Here is an 18359-nt window from a genome sequence, read left to right on the forward strand (position 1 = left end):
TTTCCCAGACAGTGATGCAGAATGGTTGTATCATGTACATATATTCTGTTGGGTTTTTTTTGTTGACCACGGTGATATTAATTATAGTTTTGCCATCTCTTTCAAAAACATGGCCTCTGGCTGAGATTAATTGCCTTCACATGTGATCAGTGTTATGTAGGCACAGGCGTGTTTTTTGCAAGAATAAGCTCTTCACTGGAAACGCTCTCGCAATAATACTAGTATCAAGCCAGAGGTGTTGGTGTGTTTTAGCCTCTGGTCTGTAAGAAACACATTCCTGCGGAGGGAGCTGGTAGGAACGTTGGGTTGCTCGTCAATTGCCAGGGTCAACGGCGGCGTGGTGTATACCACAAATATGCCCGACTGTGAGGGCGGGCACAAGCCGGCGTGAGTAGGTTAAACGTTGAGTTTTATAAGGGCACCACGGGGTGACCAGCCCCTCCCCACCCAGCCCCACCCCTCCCACCCCCCACCCAGCCCCACCCAGCCCCTCCCCACCCTCCCCACCCAGCCCCTCCCCACCCTCCCCACCCAGCCCCTCCCTCCCCACCCAGCCGCTCCCCACCCAGCCCCTCCCTCCCCACCCAGCCCCTCCCTGCACGACGGAGACAATAATCCCCTGTGGGCTGGTGTAACCAGGAGGTTCCTACCAGTATGATTGAACAGCAATGAGGCACGACGTAAATAAGCAATGCTACGTTGGAGGGCATCAATTGTTTTTATCTTCTTCCAGATGACTGAATGTGACAACAATACAATGGTCACCTGGGAGAATAATGTCACCATTTCATTGCATTATTTTCGGCCGCAATAATTATCAATAATTATAATCATAGACCTCAAATACGAATGTGAATTATTAAGTTGCTTTTGATTTCGTGAAGTAATACCGTATTTTCATTCCGGCATCATCAAAAAAAAAGAAAATACAAGATGTTAGTTACTCATTTTAAACTGCAAAGCTGTGTTTGACTAAAGTAAGAGTGCAATAATGTTAGACGAATATAATTATCAGTGCCATACCTACACATCACTACATTTGGGCCGGGATATGAATACAAAATGGATAATCACAACTAGAATTGCGTGATAAATTACATGCAGGATCCCAGGTACACCACGTAGAGTGTATTTAGTTAACTGAGATGTTGTCCAAATGATGTATTGTTTCCACAAACTGTATTACTACAGTGTACTTGTGCGATGCAGCTCAGAAGTGAAAGTTGTTTCAACTGCACGGGTGTCCAGTGAGTTAACTCCAGCCCCATGCATGGTACAGCTGTACACAGCTTTCTGCAATTACCAACCATCAGATACATGCAGTGTACAAATGCTTCATTTGCATACAAATAGGAATTATCCGCAATTACGTAAAAGGCAGAGAGTGGAGGGGTCATGAGGAGTGGAGTTTCTAAAACACTGATCGACTGCATCTTCTCAGGGAACTGAGCCAGGCAAGGCACTTGCATTTCCTGTTTTTGAGCTCAAGACACATATACGCAGAATGGAAATAGTATCCACTCAATCTGCAATATTTTGGTTTAGCCAATTTGATTATTTAAGCCCATTCAGTCACTGACAAATACAGAAAATCATTGCAAAGTTTATGATTGCTTTGAATTCCATCCTATTCGGCTATGCCAGTTTAAATAAAGTGACAGCACTGTATTAGAGGAGATCAATTATTATTGAAAGTGTTGTAACCCTCTGAGTTGAAATTTTAAATAAATTTTCTGGTAAAAATGTAAGAATTTAAAGAGTTATCTGATCCCAAATGAAAAGTAACATTTCGAAATAAGAATCTGGAAGGCGATCATATGAGCACTGCCCTGTATTTTGTTTACCCAATACATATCATTCACAATACAATGACTTTGGAGAAAGCAACCCTAAAATATGATGAAATTATACAAGCAGAAATGCACGCTTTTCCTGTGTCTGCAAGGTACGCAAAGGCATACGAAAAAATTATTGAGACAATGTAATGAAAACAAACTTGTCGCACTAATCATTATCTAATTCCTGTTGACAGTGTTCCATAAAATAACCGAACTGACAATTGCGCTGTGAACATATCAGCTTAATTGGCATTTGTGCAAAGGAGAACCACAGCTTGTCGCACAGATGTGTTTATGCACAAAAGTGCATTAGTGTCACGTTGCATGTCTGCTTAAACAGACAATGGTGCGATAGTGGTTTGCGCACTCCAAACACGGTGACACGAGTTGTTTTCCTGGTAACAATTTTACTGATATATTTTTGATCATTAAACATTTTCAATGGTTTTTTTTATTGTCAAGCGCTGTTTTACGTGGTTAAAGCAGCAGAACTCAAAATGCAAACATTGTAAAAAAGAAATAATGTAGACATACGATATTTATGCCGCACTTAACTAAATCAGGTACTTTGTCTAGAATCTGAAATGTTTCTGGGGGTTATTGTGACCCCAAATAAACTCACTTATGTGCCCTGTAGGGGTGGCAGAGTTGACAGATCACAAGTGAATGAAAGCATGCGCGTGTGTGTGCTGGCAAGTACCGGTCTCGATGATCTGTGAAGTGCTCGTACACTGTGACTGACCCAGGGGAGCCGGGTGCCTGTCCGTGCGTGTAAACGACATGAAGAGATGTCGGCACAGCTCCTCTGGGACCTCTGCCTCGAGGTATGTCTTCATGAACAGCTTGAATCCCTCAAAGTCAATCGGCTGGACAAATGAAATTGTTGAAATGATTATCACAGGGACAAAGGGCACAGAACATGCAGTCACTTTTTACATAAAGTGGTGTTGTTACAATTTTAAAAAAATATATACAGTGGAATTATTTAAATAATGTGAATTTTACATAAAATATGGTGAATTCTATGGAACACATTTCTGGCTTTTACTAAACCTGCTTATTTCCCAACAAACACGTGATGTTGTTGTATGGCTGATTTAACTGTTTTAATAGATATTCAGCATGAATTCACAGAGTTAAAAGTACGATAAAATACAAACAAGCATCATCTCGGCGTGACCGGCTGTAATTTAGTTTTTTACGTCACGTTGAATTTTCCACAGATCACCGTTCACAAACAGGCTGCATCAATAGACCCTTGCCTCGTTAAAATGAGCATGGTTCAAACTTCAATATTTCGAGAGTTTGAGCAAATTATCAAAATATGTGCAAATGTGCTGAGGCACAGTTTGCCATACACCGTTGTAATTGTAAAGGGAGTACAGTATTCTCTACTCACCACACCGAACATATTAACAAGCAGTCAATAATCCAATCAAGCGAACGCCTGATTTGACTTTCCATACACTCCTCCAGTATTACAGAATGGTTATTGACCTTCAAGGCACAACAATGTAAAACTGAGTGTGAAATTGTGCCATGTGTTGTATTGCTTATAAGGACATTTCGATATGGCAGGCATGAAACTGCCAAGGTGGATGCAGGAGACAGCAAAGTAGACCGAATGCTTATTCTTTGGGTTTTTCGGTAAAGTCACGTAGATAGGTTCAAATAAATAACAAAAATAACTATGACGTTTCGATCACAACACAAGCGATCGTCATCAGGAGGAGAAAAAAACGTCAGTAGTTTTTTGTTATTTTTTTGTTATTTTCTTTGAACCTATCAACGTGACTTTACCGAAAGACCCAAAGAATATGAATTTCTGCAGTCACGAAAGCTTTAAGTCAAGATTTAGACAGAATGCTGACCCATCTTTAGAAGTTTCCGACTGCTGCTGCTGAACCACCCACATGTATGTGAGTGTTTTTCGCAATGCAACAATAAGCAAAGGAGAAATGGTAAATAAAGAGTGTTAACACTGCTTCACCCTGCCGTCAAGTACAGAAATAAAATGCTACACAATACTCACAACACAGAGCATACTTGCACATGCATGTAACTTTTGTGGCACCTCTTGCTCCCATATGTTGCACTGTCCTTGTTGATTTGCGTGTGTTTATGGCTCAGTTCGACTAAAATATAGAGCGTACCTGCACACTGTACCTATAATTTTAAGATTACATTTGCACAGTTTTTGATTTGTGTGTTACATTGAAACAACTGTTAAATACGTGAAAAAATTAGGTGTCCAATATTCCCTAAGCACCCTATTGCTCGTTCTGTGCAATATTGATGTCTTTGTTTTGTTGTTGCTGTGCTCACGCACATCCGTGTACCAAATAAAATAAACTTCTGCAGTCACTTTGAAACTTGTTTTATGATTGAAACTGAATTCTCAGTTAAGCTCTCTGGATAAATACGGTACACAACAGTATTTAAACACCACATACAATCAGATATACACTGAGGAGAACTTGATGAAGTTTCCATTTAAAGCTTTCGTGACTGCAGGGATTCATCTTCTTGGTTCTTTCGGTAAAGTCACGTAGAAGGGAAGTAATAAAATAATAAAAATAAAACATAATAAAATAATATAATGTTATTTTATTACTTCCCTTCTACGTGACTTTACCGAAAGAACCAAGAAGATGAACTTGATGACGCTTCAGCTATTAAAAATAGATAACATTATATCAAGATACGTTGGACAAAGGTACAGCCCTGAAACTGCTTGCTCATGCCACTGCTGGAGGCGTAACCGCACTTTTTTCATTCCTCTTGCTCTTTGCCGCCTGTACCGTTCCCATTCTGCTGTAATGTGTACCGATGCCTACTTTACTGAGTGCGATATTGGCACATAAAATAAACATTGATTGAGTGACTTTACTGCACCACATACAACTTGCCAATCGACAAACTGCGGTGCACTCATTTATATGTCTGAGGGGGAAGGGTAGAATTTTAGAAACTGCGGAGGCAATCTTAGAAAGTTGCACCATTTTCTAATCTGCCTCAACCGGAAGATTAACCAAACACTGGCAACCTCTGGATTGCAAGTCCAGCATGCTCACCAGTACACCGTGACAGGGTCCCATAAATAGACTGAGTCCAAAATAGACAAACAATGCAAGGAATTTTCCAGACTGTAGGAGTATCAGAGGAGAAAGAGAAACGCTACATTCTACAACAACAAAAAACCGTGAGATTGATTGGGAAGGCAGTGCCGTAGAACTGAACCAGTGGGAGCGGGGAGAGGCAGATGAGGAGGGAGATGAAGTGATGGGAATGAACATGAGAAGAAAGAAGCACGCAGGTGAGGGAGTCATGGATTTTGAAGCGAATGAGAGAGATTAATAATAGGTTTTTTACCCTTTTACCTGGCAACAAAACTGACACCTTTATACAAGGGATCATGTTTGCATTAACCACAACACTTGCGGTGAAAATGCAAACAAAAAGACAACTCTGATAATGTATGCATTGTCCTTGAAACTGATTGGTCCACACCCTAGACAGCTTTTCTTAGAGCCTAGTCTCACATGGTGTTGGACCAGATGACGCCAAAAGGTGCACAAATCAAAGACAACACACCATCAGAGTATTGCGAGCTCGGGGTAAGCATTTACATTATAATGATAGATATTGTCTTGTGATAGATATTGTCTTGTTTTTTTGGTGAGTAGGAGGACAGTGAGTGATTTAATGAGATCTATTTTGTTTAAGCAACCATGAAACAGCATTTTTACAGGATTTTAACCCAAGTTAAAAGATGGATATGTAACGCTCACGGACAACAGCGTTGTGGTAATTATTGGAAACAAATCACATTGTTGTAGAACAATGTAATATAAAGGTATGTTTAAATGATCACAACTCATACATTCGTGTTTTAGAGATTTAGCAAAAATGAAATTCCGTGACGTGCTAAGGCAGAGCATGAAAGCACTTACCATTAGTTTAAGTGTTATTCGCAGTATCTAGGGACTCACATGGCCATGCACAGTTCTAAATGAAGACACCATCCTACAGGTGTTCTCCAAACAAGTTATCAATACACTTTTACCAGCTTCCCAGTGATGCGTGATAAAGGTGCTAGCTTAGTTCGACCAGACACCATTATCACTTCTATCTCTCACCCTGTATGAAGTAAACGAGCTAAAGGTGTAGCCCTGCAATTTCTTTCTCGTACCCCTGCTGGCGTAAGGGTCTTCATTACAGGGGATTCTAAAGGGCACCACGAGAGGGTATATTGGCCTACGTCTTGGAAGAGATGTTATTACCCACACACACTTTTTTCTCCCAGCCACACGCAAAACCTATTATTACTGCTGGGCGGAATTAAGAAACGTGTCCATTGTTTCAACTGCCGAGAGATTGAACAGGCGACCTTTGGATTGAAAGTCCAGTGTGCTCACCAGTACACCATGGCAGCATATGCAGTAAATGTCCGCAGAGTAAAATCAACATTTCCTTATAAGTATAACCCGTAAAAACAAAGTTTTTCACTATAAATCCTTTATATGCGTGGCGGCTAGAGTCCTCTCGTCCTCTGGCTTGAGATGGCTGCCACCTATGGGTCAGATGATTGTCTGCCAGTATTAAGCAATTGGTAATTAAATATTTAATTTGTTTTCCCTAAACAGGGTAAAATTTTAGAAAAAAATTTTCACGAACATTAATTGTCTCGCACAACGAGTCTGTGTGCAAAATGTCAGCTCGATTGGATCACGGGAAGTGGGTTAAAAAACGACCGAAAGATTTGCACGGTCGTAAGCAAGCAAGCAAGCACGCAAGCACGCAAGCAAGCAAGCAAGCGAACTTAATATAAAGGATTTAAAAATTAAACATCTCCTGTATGAGTATGGGCAATACCATTTTTGTTTCATGTTTGAGCTCTTTATTTGGAAGGTAGACGTTTTGAATTATGATGCTTGGAAATATATAGCTCTTGTGTCCAATGTGATGGAAGATGATTTATAACAAGACAGTTTTTCAATGATAGCACTGAGTTGTGTTTATTGGCTCAGGACTGTCCACACTCAATCCTTCATTGGGCATCGCAGGGGATGCTTTTTGGGTACAATCTGTGCAAGCGGTAAGCTATGTACACTTAACAGCAATCCATAAAAGGCTTTCATAGAGAAACCCTCACTCTATTATAGGCTTAAAATAACCTAAAAATGGCAGTGAGTCATCAGTGTGAAAGGATCATAAGGACAGAGTGAATTTTGTGTGGTTTCGTCATTTCTGAAAGGACTGTATTATCACACAGGACCATAACTGGAGTGTGCCTCTCATATGGAAAGTGCAAATAAGCAAGGCCCTGTTTTCAAACACTTGACGACGTATTGTGCACACACAGGGAGCTAGCAGACACCGTGCCCGGCTGCCTTCACTCCAGTGGTCTTTGAACTTTGGACTTTGGTAGGGTTAACGCAACTGGTTCTTGTGTCGTGCGGCTTGCGACGTGAAGAAGGCGTACAGAAGAAGCACATTTTAAATGCTCCTCGTGGCTGTGCCTCACAATAGCAAAACCTGACCTTTAAGGGCCATTATTCATGACAGGCACATCCACCCGAGTGTTCATCTGAATATGCGAGGTGCTTTCACGTATGCACACCTGGCTGTAGATGTGTAAATGTGTAAACGTAGATTGGCAAATCAATATCCACACTGGTAGAGCAATGCATTAATATACATTTCTAAACACTGGAAATTTACCAAAAACATACTGTATATCTTCTTGGTTCTTTCGGTAAAGTCACGTAGAATGGAAATAATAAAATAATAAAAATAAAACTAAATAAAATAATTCTCACGACGTTTCGGCCACAATGCAAGTAGCCGTCCTCAGCTGGAGAACAGGTCTGTCGAGGAGACAGAGTCGAAACGTCGTGAGAATTATTTTATTATGTTTTATTTTTATTATTTTATTATTTCCATTCTACGTGACTTTACCGAAAGAACCAAGAAGATGAATCCCTGCAGTCACGAAAGCTTTAAATCGAAACATACTGTATAATTATACAGATGAAAATATACATACTGCCAGAATTGTTATCACCCACATTAGGGCAGTGCAGGTGTGAGCAGGAGTCCATGGATATATGTGTATGAATAATAGACCTAGATTGGGTGTACATATAGTGGTGTTTGCTTTTCTGTAAAATGAATCAATTGCAGTTGCCTTGTTACGTGCATGCCTGGTGTATTCATTGAAAAGAAAAGGCGATTGTGATTGCGTATGCTAACATTTCCATTCATCTATACAAATACTGTAACTTACTTCACCACATGTTAAATACTTAACCAATAAAATCTTGTAAAAGTGTCATCATCATCATCAGTCACTCTATATTGACTGATGGATGAAGACCTCCTCACATTATGAAGGTCATGGTGGAGCAAAACTGGATGGGTGCCCCTCTCCACTATAGCTCCTCAGGCCTTCAAGGCCCACAAAATATTTTTGGCCACATGAAGAAAGTGTCCCATTGAAGACGTGGAAAAAAAGTATTTGTCTTCGAAATTTATAAAGCATGCATCGCACAGCAATGTTGCTACTCTACAAAACACTTGCCAAATGTTTTCTTTAATTGTGGTAATTTGTGCAAGCAGCTGATGATAACCGTAGGCCACGAAGCATTATTTTGTCCATATGTTCAGATTATGACCATCCGTGAACATTAGTGTCAGGTGGATATCTTTCCCGGCCATTTAAGTAACATTTATATTTACGTGAGAATACCTCCTGTGCATTCTATTAAATTTTGCTAAGAGTGTAATTTCCCCTAAAATAATGTTTAAATAAATTAATATATATTGCATGTAGACATTTTCACGTTAATACAACAGAATACGAAAGTGTACATCTCACGCACGGGAAATAGCTCGCCGTGAGCTCATACTTATTGGCAGGGTATGATTTGATGTTCTAAGTGTGCACACATTTAACAGTAAAAATTAATATAGCCACATGTATCAAATACGAGGCACATCTGTAGCTCATTGTGATAGCCATTCAGTTTATATTAATGGGACACCATCATTACTGTGTAGGAGGTCCTTTGAGGGCAAGGCTCAATATTTCCAGCAGGCTTAATTTGTGAATGGGGGTTTTTCATGATAGAGGGCTTGGAAGGCGGCTAGGGGGGGGGAATGGATGCATTCATTGGCGTGTTCAATATTAAGTGAGATATACCAGGATAGGAAACTATAACAAGAGCTTATATAGTTGTAGACAGAGAAAAGGCCACATGTCAATCCATCTAACCTATATAATTCATTTTTTGTCCGTCCGTCCGTCCGTCCGCGTACGCTCCCTACCGGGGGATTTAGCTCTCGGACCGTGGGGTTCGGCGAGATTAAATTTTGCAGGTGGGCACGCCCCCGGCCCCGCGGTAAACTTAGGCATTTCCGATTTTTCGTCTCTAAACTTTAAATCGGACCGATTATCGATTTAGTGCGGTTCATCTTTATTTATTTATTTAACGCTTTATTTATTTATTTACTCTTGCCGGCCGGCGCGGACCACGGCGGTTGCCCCTGGCAACGGGTAGAGACGCGTTCGCTGCGGGGTGGACGCCATTTTGAATTACCATTAAAAATATGCGCACGCATTAACACGCGATTCTGAGGTAAATTCATCAAAGTTTCACGTCCTCTTCACTCCCCTTCCACCCCAATGTGTGCAATTACTATTATAGGGTCGGTAGATAATAAAATTATAGCGATTAGACAGTATTATTGTAGCGCGGGGGGGGGGGGGGTATTGGCCCCAGTACACACCCTCAGCCGGGTGGGCAATCTAGGCAAGGCCGGAGGCTCTGCACGGTACTAGGCCTCGACACCCCACCCGTGTCAAGCGACGACTTTGTGGTATAAACTCGATATACCCGGCGTTGCCCGGGGGGAAAATACATTTAAAATCTTCTGAAAACTTTAAAACATTACATACCAATGAAAATACAAGTGTGTAATTGAAATTATAAACCCGACGCGCCAAGAATCGATTCTCTGAATCGCGCAAAGTCGATATAAACTGCTACGAACGGGAAATATCCGGCGTTGACAGGGGCAAAAATGTTATTAAAAACTCCTGAAAACATTAAAACATAACATATCAATGAAAATAAAACTCTGTCATTCAAAATGGAAACCTCCTATGCGCCAGGAATCGATTCTTTGAATCGCACAAAGGAATCATCGAAGGTTGTAGATTCCTTTAGGATCGCGCTTAACGTGGTGAGGGGTGAGTGGTGAGGGAGAGAGTGGTGAGGGGGAGAGTGGTGAGGGAGAGAGTGGTGAGGGGGAGAGTGGTGAGGGGGAGAGTGGTGAGGGGGAGAGTGAGTGGTGAGGGAGAGAGTGGTGAGGGGGAGAGTGGTGAGGGGGAGAGTGGTGAGGGAGAGTGGTGGTGAGGGGGAGAGTGGTGAGGGGGAGAGTGGTGAGGGGGAGAGTGGTGAGGGGGAGAGTGGTGAGGGGGAGAGTGGGGAGGGGGAGAGTGGTGAGGGGGAGAGTGGTGAGGGAGAGAGTGGTGAGGAGGGAGGAGAGTGGTGAGGGGGAGAGTGGTGAGGGAGAGAGTGGTGAGGGGGAGAGTGGTGAGGGAGAGTGGTGGAGGGGGGGGAGAGTGGTGAGGGAGAGAGTGGTGAGGGGAGAGTGGTGAGGAGGGGAGAGTGGTGAGGGGGAGAGTGGTGAGGGGAGAGTGGTGAGGGGGAGAGTGGTGAGGGAGAGTGGTGAGAGGAGGAGGTGGGAGGGAGAGAGTGGTGAGGGGGAGAGTGGTGAGGGGGAGGGGGAGAGTGGTGAGGGGGAGAGTGGTGAGGGGGAGAGTGGTGAGGAGAGAGTGGTGAGGCGGAGAGTGGTGAGGGAGAGTGGTGGTGAGGGGGAGAGTGGTGAGGGGGGGAGAGTGGTGAGGGGAGAGTGGTGAGGGGGAGAGTGGGTGAGGGGGAGGAGTGTGTGAGGGGGAGAGTTGAGGGGTAGAGTGGTGAGGGGGAGAGTGGTGAGGGGGAGAGTGGTGAGGGGGAGAGTGGTGAGGGGGAGTGGTGAGGGAGAGAGTGGTGAGGGAGAGAGTGGTGAGGGGGAGAGTGGTGAGGGAGAGAGTGGTGAGGGGAGTATTGGTGAGGGGGCGAGTGGCGGTGAGGTGGTGAGGGGAGAGTGGGTGAAGGGAATGAAGTGGTGTGAGGCGGAGAGCTGGTGAGGGATGAGTGTGGTGAGGGGAGAGTGGTGGGGGAGAGTCGGTGAGGGGAGAGTGGTGAGGGGGAGAAGGTGGTGAGGGCGGAGACGTGGCCTGCGGGAGGAGTGGTGAGGGTTAGCGCTGGTGAGGCGGCCGACCGTGGAGGGGAGAGTGGTTGAGGGGGAGAGTGGCTGAGGGGTGAGAGTGGTGAGGGAGGAGAGTGGGAGGGAGAGCAGTGGTGAGGGGGAGGAGAGTGGTGAGGGGGAGATGGAGGACGAGAGTGGTGAGGGGGAGAGTGGTGGAGGGGGAGAGTGGGGGGTAGAGTGGTGAGGAACGAGTGGTGAGGGTGAGAGTCGCGTGAGGTGATGAGTGTGTAGGGGGAGAGTGGTCAGAGGGGGAGGAGTGGTGAGGGGAGAGTGGTTGAGGGGAGAGAGTGTGTGAGGGGGAGAGTGGTGAGGGACGAGAGTGGTGAGGGGGAGAGTGGTGAGGGAGCGAGTGGTGAGGGGGAGAGGGAGAGTGGTGAGGGGGAGGAGTGGTGAGGGGGAGAGTGAGGGAGAGTGGTGGAGGGGGAGAGTGGTGGGGAGAGTGGTGAGGGGGAGAGTGGTGAGGGGGAGAGTGGTGAGGGGGAGAGTGGTGAGGGGGAGAGTGGTGGTGAGGGGGAGAGTGGTGAGGGAGAGTGGTGGTGAGGGGGAGAGTGGTGAGGGGGAGAGTGGTGAGGGGGAGAGCGGTGGTGAGGGGGAGAGTGGTGAGGGGGAGAGTGGTGAGGGGGAGTGGGGGGAGAGAGTGGTGAGGGGGAGAGTGGTGAGGGGGAGAGTGGTGAGGAGAGTGGGAGGGAGAGTGGTGAGGGGGGGAGAGTGGTGAGGGGAGAGAGTGGTGAGGGGGAGAGTGGTGAGGAGAGAGGGTGAGGGGAGAGTGGTGAGGGAGAGAGAGTGGTGAGGGGGGGAGAGTGGGGGGGGAGAGTGGTGAGGGGGGAGGTGGGGGAGGTGGGGGGAGAGTGGTGAGGGGAGTGGTGAGGAGAGTGTGTGAGGGGAGAGAGTGGTGAGGGGGGAGAGTGGTGAGGGGGAGAGTGGTGAGGGGAGAGAGTGGTGAGGGGGAGAGTGGTGAGGGGAGAGTGGTGAGGGGGAGACCTGCGTGAGTGGTGAGGGGGAGAGTGGTGAGGGAAAGGAGTGGTGAGGGGGAGAGTGGTGAGGGGTGAGTGGTGGAGGGGGAGAGTGGTGAGGGAGAGAGTGGTGAGGGAGAGAGTGGTGAGGGGGGAGAGTGGGAGGGGGGAGATGTGGTGAGGGGGAGAGTGGTGAGGGAGAGAGTGGTGAGGGGAGGAGTGGTGAGGGGGAGAGATTGGTGAGGGGGAGAGGTGGTGAGGGAAGAGTGGTGAGGGGGAGAGTGGTGAGGGGTGAGGGTGAGGGGGGAGAGTGGTGAGGAGGGGAGATTGGTGAGGGAGAGAGTGGTGAGGGGGAGAGTGGTGAGGGAGAGAGTGGTGAGGGGGAGAGTGGTGAGGGGGAGAGTGGTTGCAGGGGGAGTGGTGAGGGGGGAGAGTGGTGAGGGAGAGAGTGGTGAGGGGGAGAGTGGGAGGAGCGGGGTGAGGGAGAGAGTGGTGAGGGGAGAGAGTGGTGAGGGGGAGGAGAGTGGTGAGGGGATGAGTGGTGAGGGGAGAGTGGTGAGGGGGAGAGTGGTGAGGGGAGAGTGGTGAGGGGGAGAGTGGTGAGGGAGAGAGTGATGAGGGGGAGAGTGGTGAGGGGGAGAGTGGTGAGGGGGAGAGTGGTGAGGGGAGGAGAGTGGTGAGGGAGAGAGTGGTGAGGGGGAGATTGGTGAGGGGAGAGTGGTGAGGGGGAGAGTGGTGAGGGGAGGAGTGGTGAGGGGGAGAGTGGTGAGGGGGAGAGTGGTGAGGGGGAGGAGTGGTGAGGGGGAGGGAGAGTGGTGAGGGGGAGAGTGTGAGGGAGAGTGGGTGAGGGGAGAGTGGTGAGGGGGAGAGTGGTGAGGGGGAGAGTGGTGAGGGGGAGAGTGGTGAGGGGGAGAGTGGTGAGGGGGAGGAGTGGTGAGTGAGGGGGAGAGTGGTTGAGGGGTAGAGTGGTTGAGGGGAGTAGAGTGGTGAGGGGAGAGTGGGAGAGAGTGGTGAGGGGGAGAGTGGTGAGGGGGAGAGTGGTGAGGGAGAGAGTGGTGAGGGGGAGAGTGGTGAGGGAGAGTGGTGAGGGGGGAGAGTGTGTGAGGGGAGGAGGTGGTGAGGGGGAGAGTGGTGAGGGGGGAGAGTGGTGAGGGGGGAGAGTGGTGAGGGAGAGAGTGGTGAGGGGGAGAGTGGTGAGGGAGGTGTGAGGTAGGAGAGTGGTGAGGGAGGAGAGTGGTGAGGGGAGAGAGTGGTGAGGGGGAGAGTGGTGAGGGGAGAGTGGTGAGGGAGAGAGTGGTGAGGGGGAGGGAGAGTGGTGAGGGAGGGAGAGTGGTGCGGGGGAGAGTGGTTGAGGGGGAGAGTGGTTGAGGGGAGAGAGTGGTGAGGGGAGAGAGTGGTGAGGGGAGAGAGTGGTGAGGGAGAGAGTGGTGAGGGGGGGGAGAGTGGTGAGGGGGGAGAGAGTGGTGAGGGGTGAGAAGTGGTGAGGGGAAGAGTGGTGAGGGGGAGAGTGGTGAGGGGGCGAGTGGTGGGGGTGAGAGTGGTGAGGGAGAGAGTGGTGAGGGGGAGAGTGGTGAGGGGGAGAGTGGTTGAGGAGAGAAGTGGTGAGGGGGAGATTGGTGAGGGAGAGAGTGGTGAGGGGGAGAGTGGTGAGGGGGAGAATCGTGAGGGGGAGAGTGGGAGGGAGGAGTGGTGAGATGGGGGAGAGTGGTGAGGAGGGAGAGTGGTGAGGGGGGGAGAGTGGTGAGGGGGAGAGTGGTGAGGGGGAGGGAGAGTGGTGAGGGGGAGAGTGGTGAGGGGGAGAGTGGTGAGGGGGGAGAGTGGTGAGGGGGAAGAGTGGTGAAGGAGAGATGAGTGGTGAGGGGGGAGAGTGGTGAGGGGGAGAGTGGTGAGGGGGAGAGTGGTGAGGGAGAGAGAGTGGTGAGGGAGGAGAGTGGTGAGGGGAGAGTGGTGAGGGAGCGAGTGGTGGGGGAGAGTGGTGAGGGGGAGAGTGGTGAGGGGGAGAGTGGTGAGGGAAAGAGTGGTGAGGGGGAGAGTGGTGAGGGGTGAGTGGTGAGGGAGAGAGTGGTGAGGGGGAGAGAGTGGTGAGGGGGAGAGTGGTGAGGGAGAGAGTGGTGAGGGGGAGAGTGGTGAGGGAGAGAGTGGTGAGGGGGAGAGTGGTGAGGGGGAGAGAGTCGTGAGGGGGAGAGTGGTGAGGGAGAGAGTGGTGAGGGGGAGAGTGGTGAGGGGGAGAGTGGTGAGGGGGAGAGTGGTGAGGGGGAGAGTGGTGAGGGAGAGAGTGGTGAGGGGGAGAGTGGTGAGGGGGAGAGTGGTGAGGGGGAGAGTGGTGAGGGGAGAGAGTGGTGAGGGGAGAGTGGTGAGGGGGGAGAGTGGTGAGGGGGAGAGTGGTGAGGGTGAGCGTGGGAGGGGGAGAGTGGTGAGGGGGAGAGTGATGAGGGGGAGAGTGGTGAGGGGGAGAGTGGTGAGGGGGAGAGTGGTGAGGGGGAGAGTGGTGAGGGGGAGAGTGGTGAGGGAAAGAGTGGTGAGGGGGGAGAGTGGTGAGGGGGAGAGTGGTGAGGGATGAGAGTGGTGAGGGGGCGAGAGTGGTGAGGGAGAGTGGTGGTGAGGGAGAGAGTGGTGAGGGGGAGAGTGGTGAGGGGAGAGTGGTGAGGGAGAGAGTGGTGAGGGGGGAGAGTGGTGAGGGAGAGAGTGGTGAGGGAGAGAGTGGTGAGGGAGAGAGTGGTGAGGGATGAGTGGTGGTGAGGGGAGGGAGAGTGGTGAGGGGGAGAGAGGTGAGGGGGAGAGTGGTGAGGGAGAGAGTGGTGAGGGGGAGAGTGGTGAGGGAGAGAGTGGTGAGGGATGAGAGTGGTGAGGGGGAGAGTGGTGAGGGGAGAGTGGTTGGTGAGGGAGATGTGGTGGTGAGGGGGAGAGTGTGTGAGGGGGGAGAGTGAGAGTGGTGAGGGAGAGAGTGGTGAGGGAGAGAGTGGTGAGGGGGGAGAGTGGTGAGTGAGAGTGGTGGTGAGGGGGAGAGTGGTGAGGGGGAGAGTGGTGAGGGGGAGAGTGGTGAGGGAGAGAGTGATGAGGGAGAGAGTGGTGAGGGGGAGAGTGGTGAGGGAGAGAGTGGTGAGGGAGAGAGTGGTGAGGGGGAGAGTGGTGAGGGGGAGAGTGGTGAGGGAGAGAGTGGTGAGGGAGAGAGTGGTTGAGGGGGAGAGTGGTGAGGGAGAGAGTGGTGAGGGAGAGAGTGGTGAGGGAGAGAGTGGTGAGGGGGAGAGTGGTGAGGGAGAGTGGTGGTGAGGGAGAGTGGTGGTGAGGGGGAGAGTGGTGAGGGGGAGAGTGGTGAGGGAGAGAGTGGTGAGGGAGAGAGTGGTGAGGGGGAGAGTGGTGAGGGAGAGTGGTGGTGAGGGGGGAGAGTGGTGAGGGGGAGAGTGGTGAGGGGGAGAGTGGTGAGGGAGAGAGTGGTGAGGGGGAGAGTGGTGAGGGAGGAGAGTGGTGAGGGAGAGAGTGGTGAGGGGGGAGTGGTGAGGGAGAGTGGTGAGGGAGAGAGTGGTGAGGGAGAGAGTGGTGAGGGGAGAGTGGTGGTGAGGGAGAGTGGTGGTGAGGGGAGAGTGGTGAGGGGGAGAGTGGTGAGGGGGAGAGTGGTGAGGGAGAGAGTGGTGAGGGAGAGAGTGGTGAGGGGGAGAGTGGTGAGGGAGAGTGGTGGTGAGGGGGAGAGTGGTGAGGGGGGAGAGTGGTGAGGGGGAGAGTGGTGAGGGAGAGAGTGGTGAGGGGGAGAGTGGTGAGGGAGAGAGTGGTGAGGGAGAGAGTGGTGAGGGGGAGAGTGGTGAGGGGGGAGAGTGGTGAGGGAGAGAGTGGTGAGGGAGAGAGTGGTGAGGGGGGAGAGTGGTGGGAGGAGAGAGTGGTGAGGGAGAGAGTGGTGAGGGAGAGAGTGGTGAGGGAGAGAGTGGTGAGAGAGAGTGGTGGTGAGGGAGAGTGGTGGTGAGGGGGAGAGTGGTGAGGGGGAGAGTGGTGAGGGGGAGAGTGGCGAGGGAGAGAGTGGTGAGGGAGAGAGTGGTGAGGGGGAGTGGTGGTGAGGGAGAGTGGTGAGGGGGAGAGGGGTGAGGGGGAGAGTGGTGAGGGGGAGAGTGGTGAGGGGGAGAGTGGTGAGGGGGAGAGTGGTGAGGGGGAGAGTGGTGAGCGGGAGAGTGGTGAGGGGGAGAGTGGTGAGGGGAGGAGAGTGGTGAGGGGGAGAGTGGTGAGGGGGAGAGTGGTGAGGGAGAGAGTGGTGAGGGAGAGAGTGGTGAGGGGGAGAGTGGTGAGGGAGAGAGTGGTGAGGGAGAGAGTGGTGAGGGAGAGAGTGGTGAGGGGGAGAGTGGTGAGGGAGAGTGGTGGTGAGGGGGAGAGTGGTGAGGGGGAGAGTGGTGAGGGGGAGAGTGGTGAGGGGGAGAGTGGTGAGGGGGAGAGTGGTGAGGGAGAGAGTGGTGAGGGGAGAGTGGTGAGGGAGAGAGTGGTGAGGGAGAGAGTGGTGAGGGGAGAGTGGTGAGGGGGAGAGTGGTGAGGGAGAGAGTGGTGAGGGAGAGAGTGGTGAGGGGAGAGAGTGGTGAGGGAGAGAGTGGTGAGGGAGAGAGTGGTGAGGGAGAGAGTGGTGAGGGAGGAGAGTGGTGAGAGAGAGTGGTGGTGAGGGAGAGTGGTGGTGAGGGGGGAGAGTGGTGAGGGGGAGAGTGGTGAGGGGGAGAGTGGTGAGGGAGAGAGTGGTGAGGGAGAGAGTGGTGAGGGGGAGTGGTGGTGAGGGAGAGTGGTGGTGAGGGGGAGAGTGGTGAGGGGGAGAGTGGTGAGGGGGAGAGTGGTGAGGGGGAGAGTGGTGAGGGGGAGAGTGGTGAGGGGGAGAGTGGTGAGGGGGAGAGTGGTGAGCGGGAGAGTGGTGAGGGGGAGAGTGGTGAGGGGGGAGAGTGGTGAGGGGGAGAGAGTGGTGAGGGGGAGAGTGGTGAGGGAGAGAGTGGTGAGGGAGAGAGTGGTGAGGGGGAGAGTGGTGAGGGAGAGAGTGGTGAGGGAGAGAGTGGTGAGGGATAGAGTGTTGAGGGAGAGAGTGGTGAGGGGGAGAGTGTTGAGGGAGAGTGGTGGTGAGGGAGAGTGGTGGTGAGGGGAGAGGAGTGGTGAGGGGGAGAGTGGTGAGGGGGAGAGTGGTGAGGGATGAGAGTGGTTGAGGGAGAGAGTGGTGAGGGGGAGAGTGGTGAGGGAGAGAGTGGTGAGGGAGAGCGTGGTGAGGGGGAGGAGTGGTCAGGGGAGAGTGGAGTGGTGAGGGGGAGAGTGGTGAGGGAGAGAGTGGTGAGGGAGAGAGTGGTGAGGGGGGAGAGTGGTGAGGGGGAGAGTGGTGAGGGAGAGTGGTGGTGAGGGGGAGAGTGGTGAGGGGGAGAGTGGTGAGGGGGAGAGTGGTGAGGGAGAGAGTGGTGAGGGGGAGAGTGGTGAGGGAGAGTGGTGGTGAGGGGGAGAGTGGTGAGGGGGAGTGGTGAGGGGGGAGAGTGGTGAGTGGTGAGGGGAGAGTGGTGAGGGGAGCGTGGTGAGGGGGAGAGTGGTGAGCGGGAGAGTGGTGAGGGGGAGAGTGGTGAGGGGGAGAGTGGTGAGGGGGAGAGTGGTGAGGGGGAGAGTGGTGAGGGGGAGGGTGAGTGGTGATTGGTGAGGGTGAGGGTGAGTGGGGAGGGTGAGTGGCGGTTGTTAGTGGTGATTAGTGAGGGGTGAGTGGTGAGGGTTAGTGGTGAGCATGAGTGGTGAGTGTTGAGCGTGAGTGGTGAGGGTGAGTGGTGATTGTTGAGGGTGTGATTGGTGAGGATGAGTGGTGAGTAGTGAGGGTGAGTGGTGAGGGTGAGTGGTGAGTGGTGAAGGTGAGTGGCGGTTGTGAATGGTGATTAGTGAGGGGTGAGTGGTGAGGGTGAGCGTGAGTGGTTAGGGTGAGTGGTGAGGGTGAGCAGTGAGGGTGAGCAGTGAGGGTGAATGGTGATTGGTGAGGGTGTGATTGGTGAGGATGAGTGGTGAGTGGTCAGGGTGAGTGGTGAGGGTGAGTGGTGAGCGGTGAGGGTGAGTGTTGAGGGTGAGTGGTGAGTGGTTAGGGTGAGTAGTGAGGGTGAGTGGTGAGCGTGAGTGGTGAGTGGTGAGCGTGACTGGTGAGGGAGAGTGGTGAGGGAGAGTGGTGAGGGAGAGTGGTGAGGGTGAGTAGTGAGTGGTGAGGGTGAGTGGTGATTGGTGAGGGTGAGTGGTGAGGGTGAGTGGGGAGGGTGAGTGGCGGTTGTTAGTGGTGATTAGT

At 51.2% G+C, this 18359-nt stretch overlaps 1 protein-coding gene across 1 annotated transcript in view; it reads right to left on the reverse strand.

The window, feature by feature from the left end:
• LOC133346230 (diacylglycerol kinase beta-like) overlaps positions 1 to 18359 on the reverse strand; it is a 149705-nt gene that overhangs the window by 84498 nt on the left and 46848 nt on the right. Inside the window, exon 4 of the mRNA XM_061557769.1 lies at positions 2539 to 2704. Coding sequence (XP_061413753.1) covers positions 2539 to 2704 — 166 coding nt within the window. The remainder of the gene's footprint in view (positions 1 to 2538; positions 2705 to 18359) is intronic.

The sequence above is a fragment of the Lethenteron reissneri genome, chromosome 23 (assembly GCF_015708825.2).
Source record: "Lethenteron reissneri isolate LAM-NWPU_2019-01 chromosome 23, ASM1570882v1, whole genome shotgun sequence".
NCBI lineage: Eukaryota > Metazoa > Chordata > Hyperoartia > Petromyzontiformes > Petromyzontidae > Lethenteron > Lethenteron reissneri.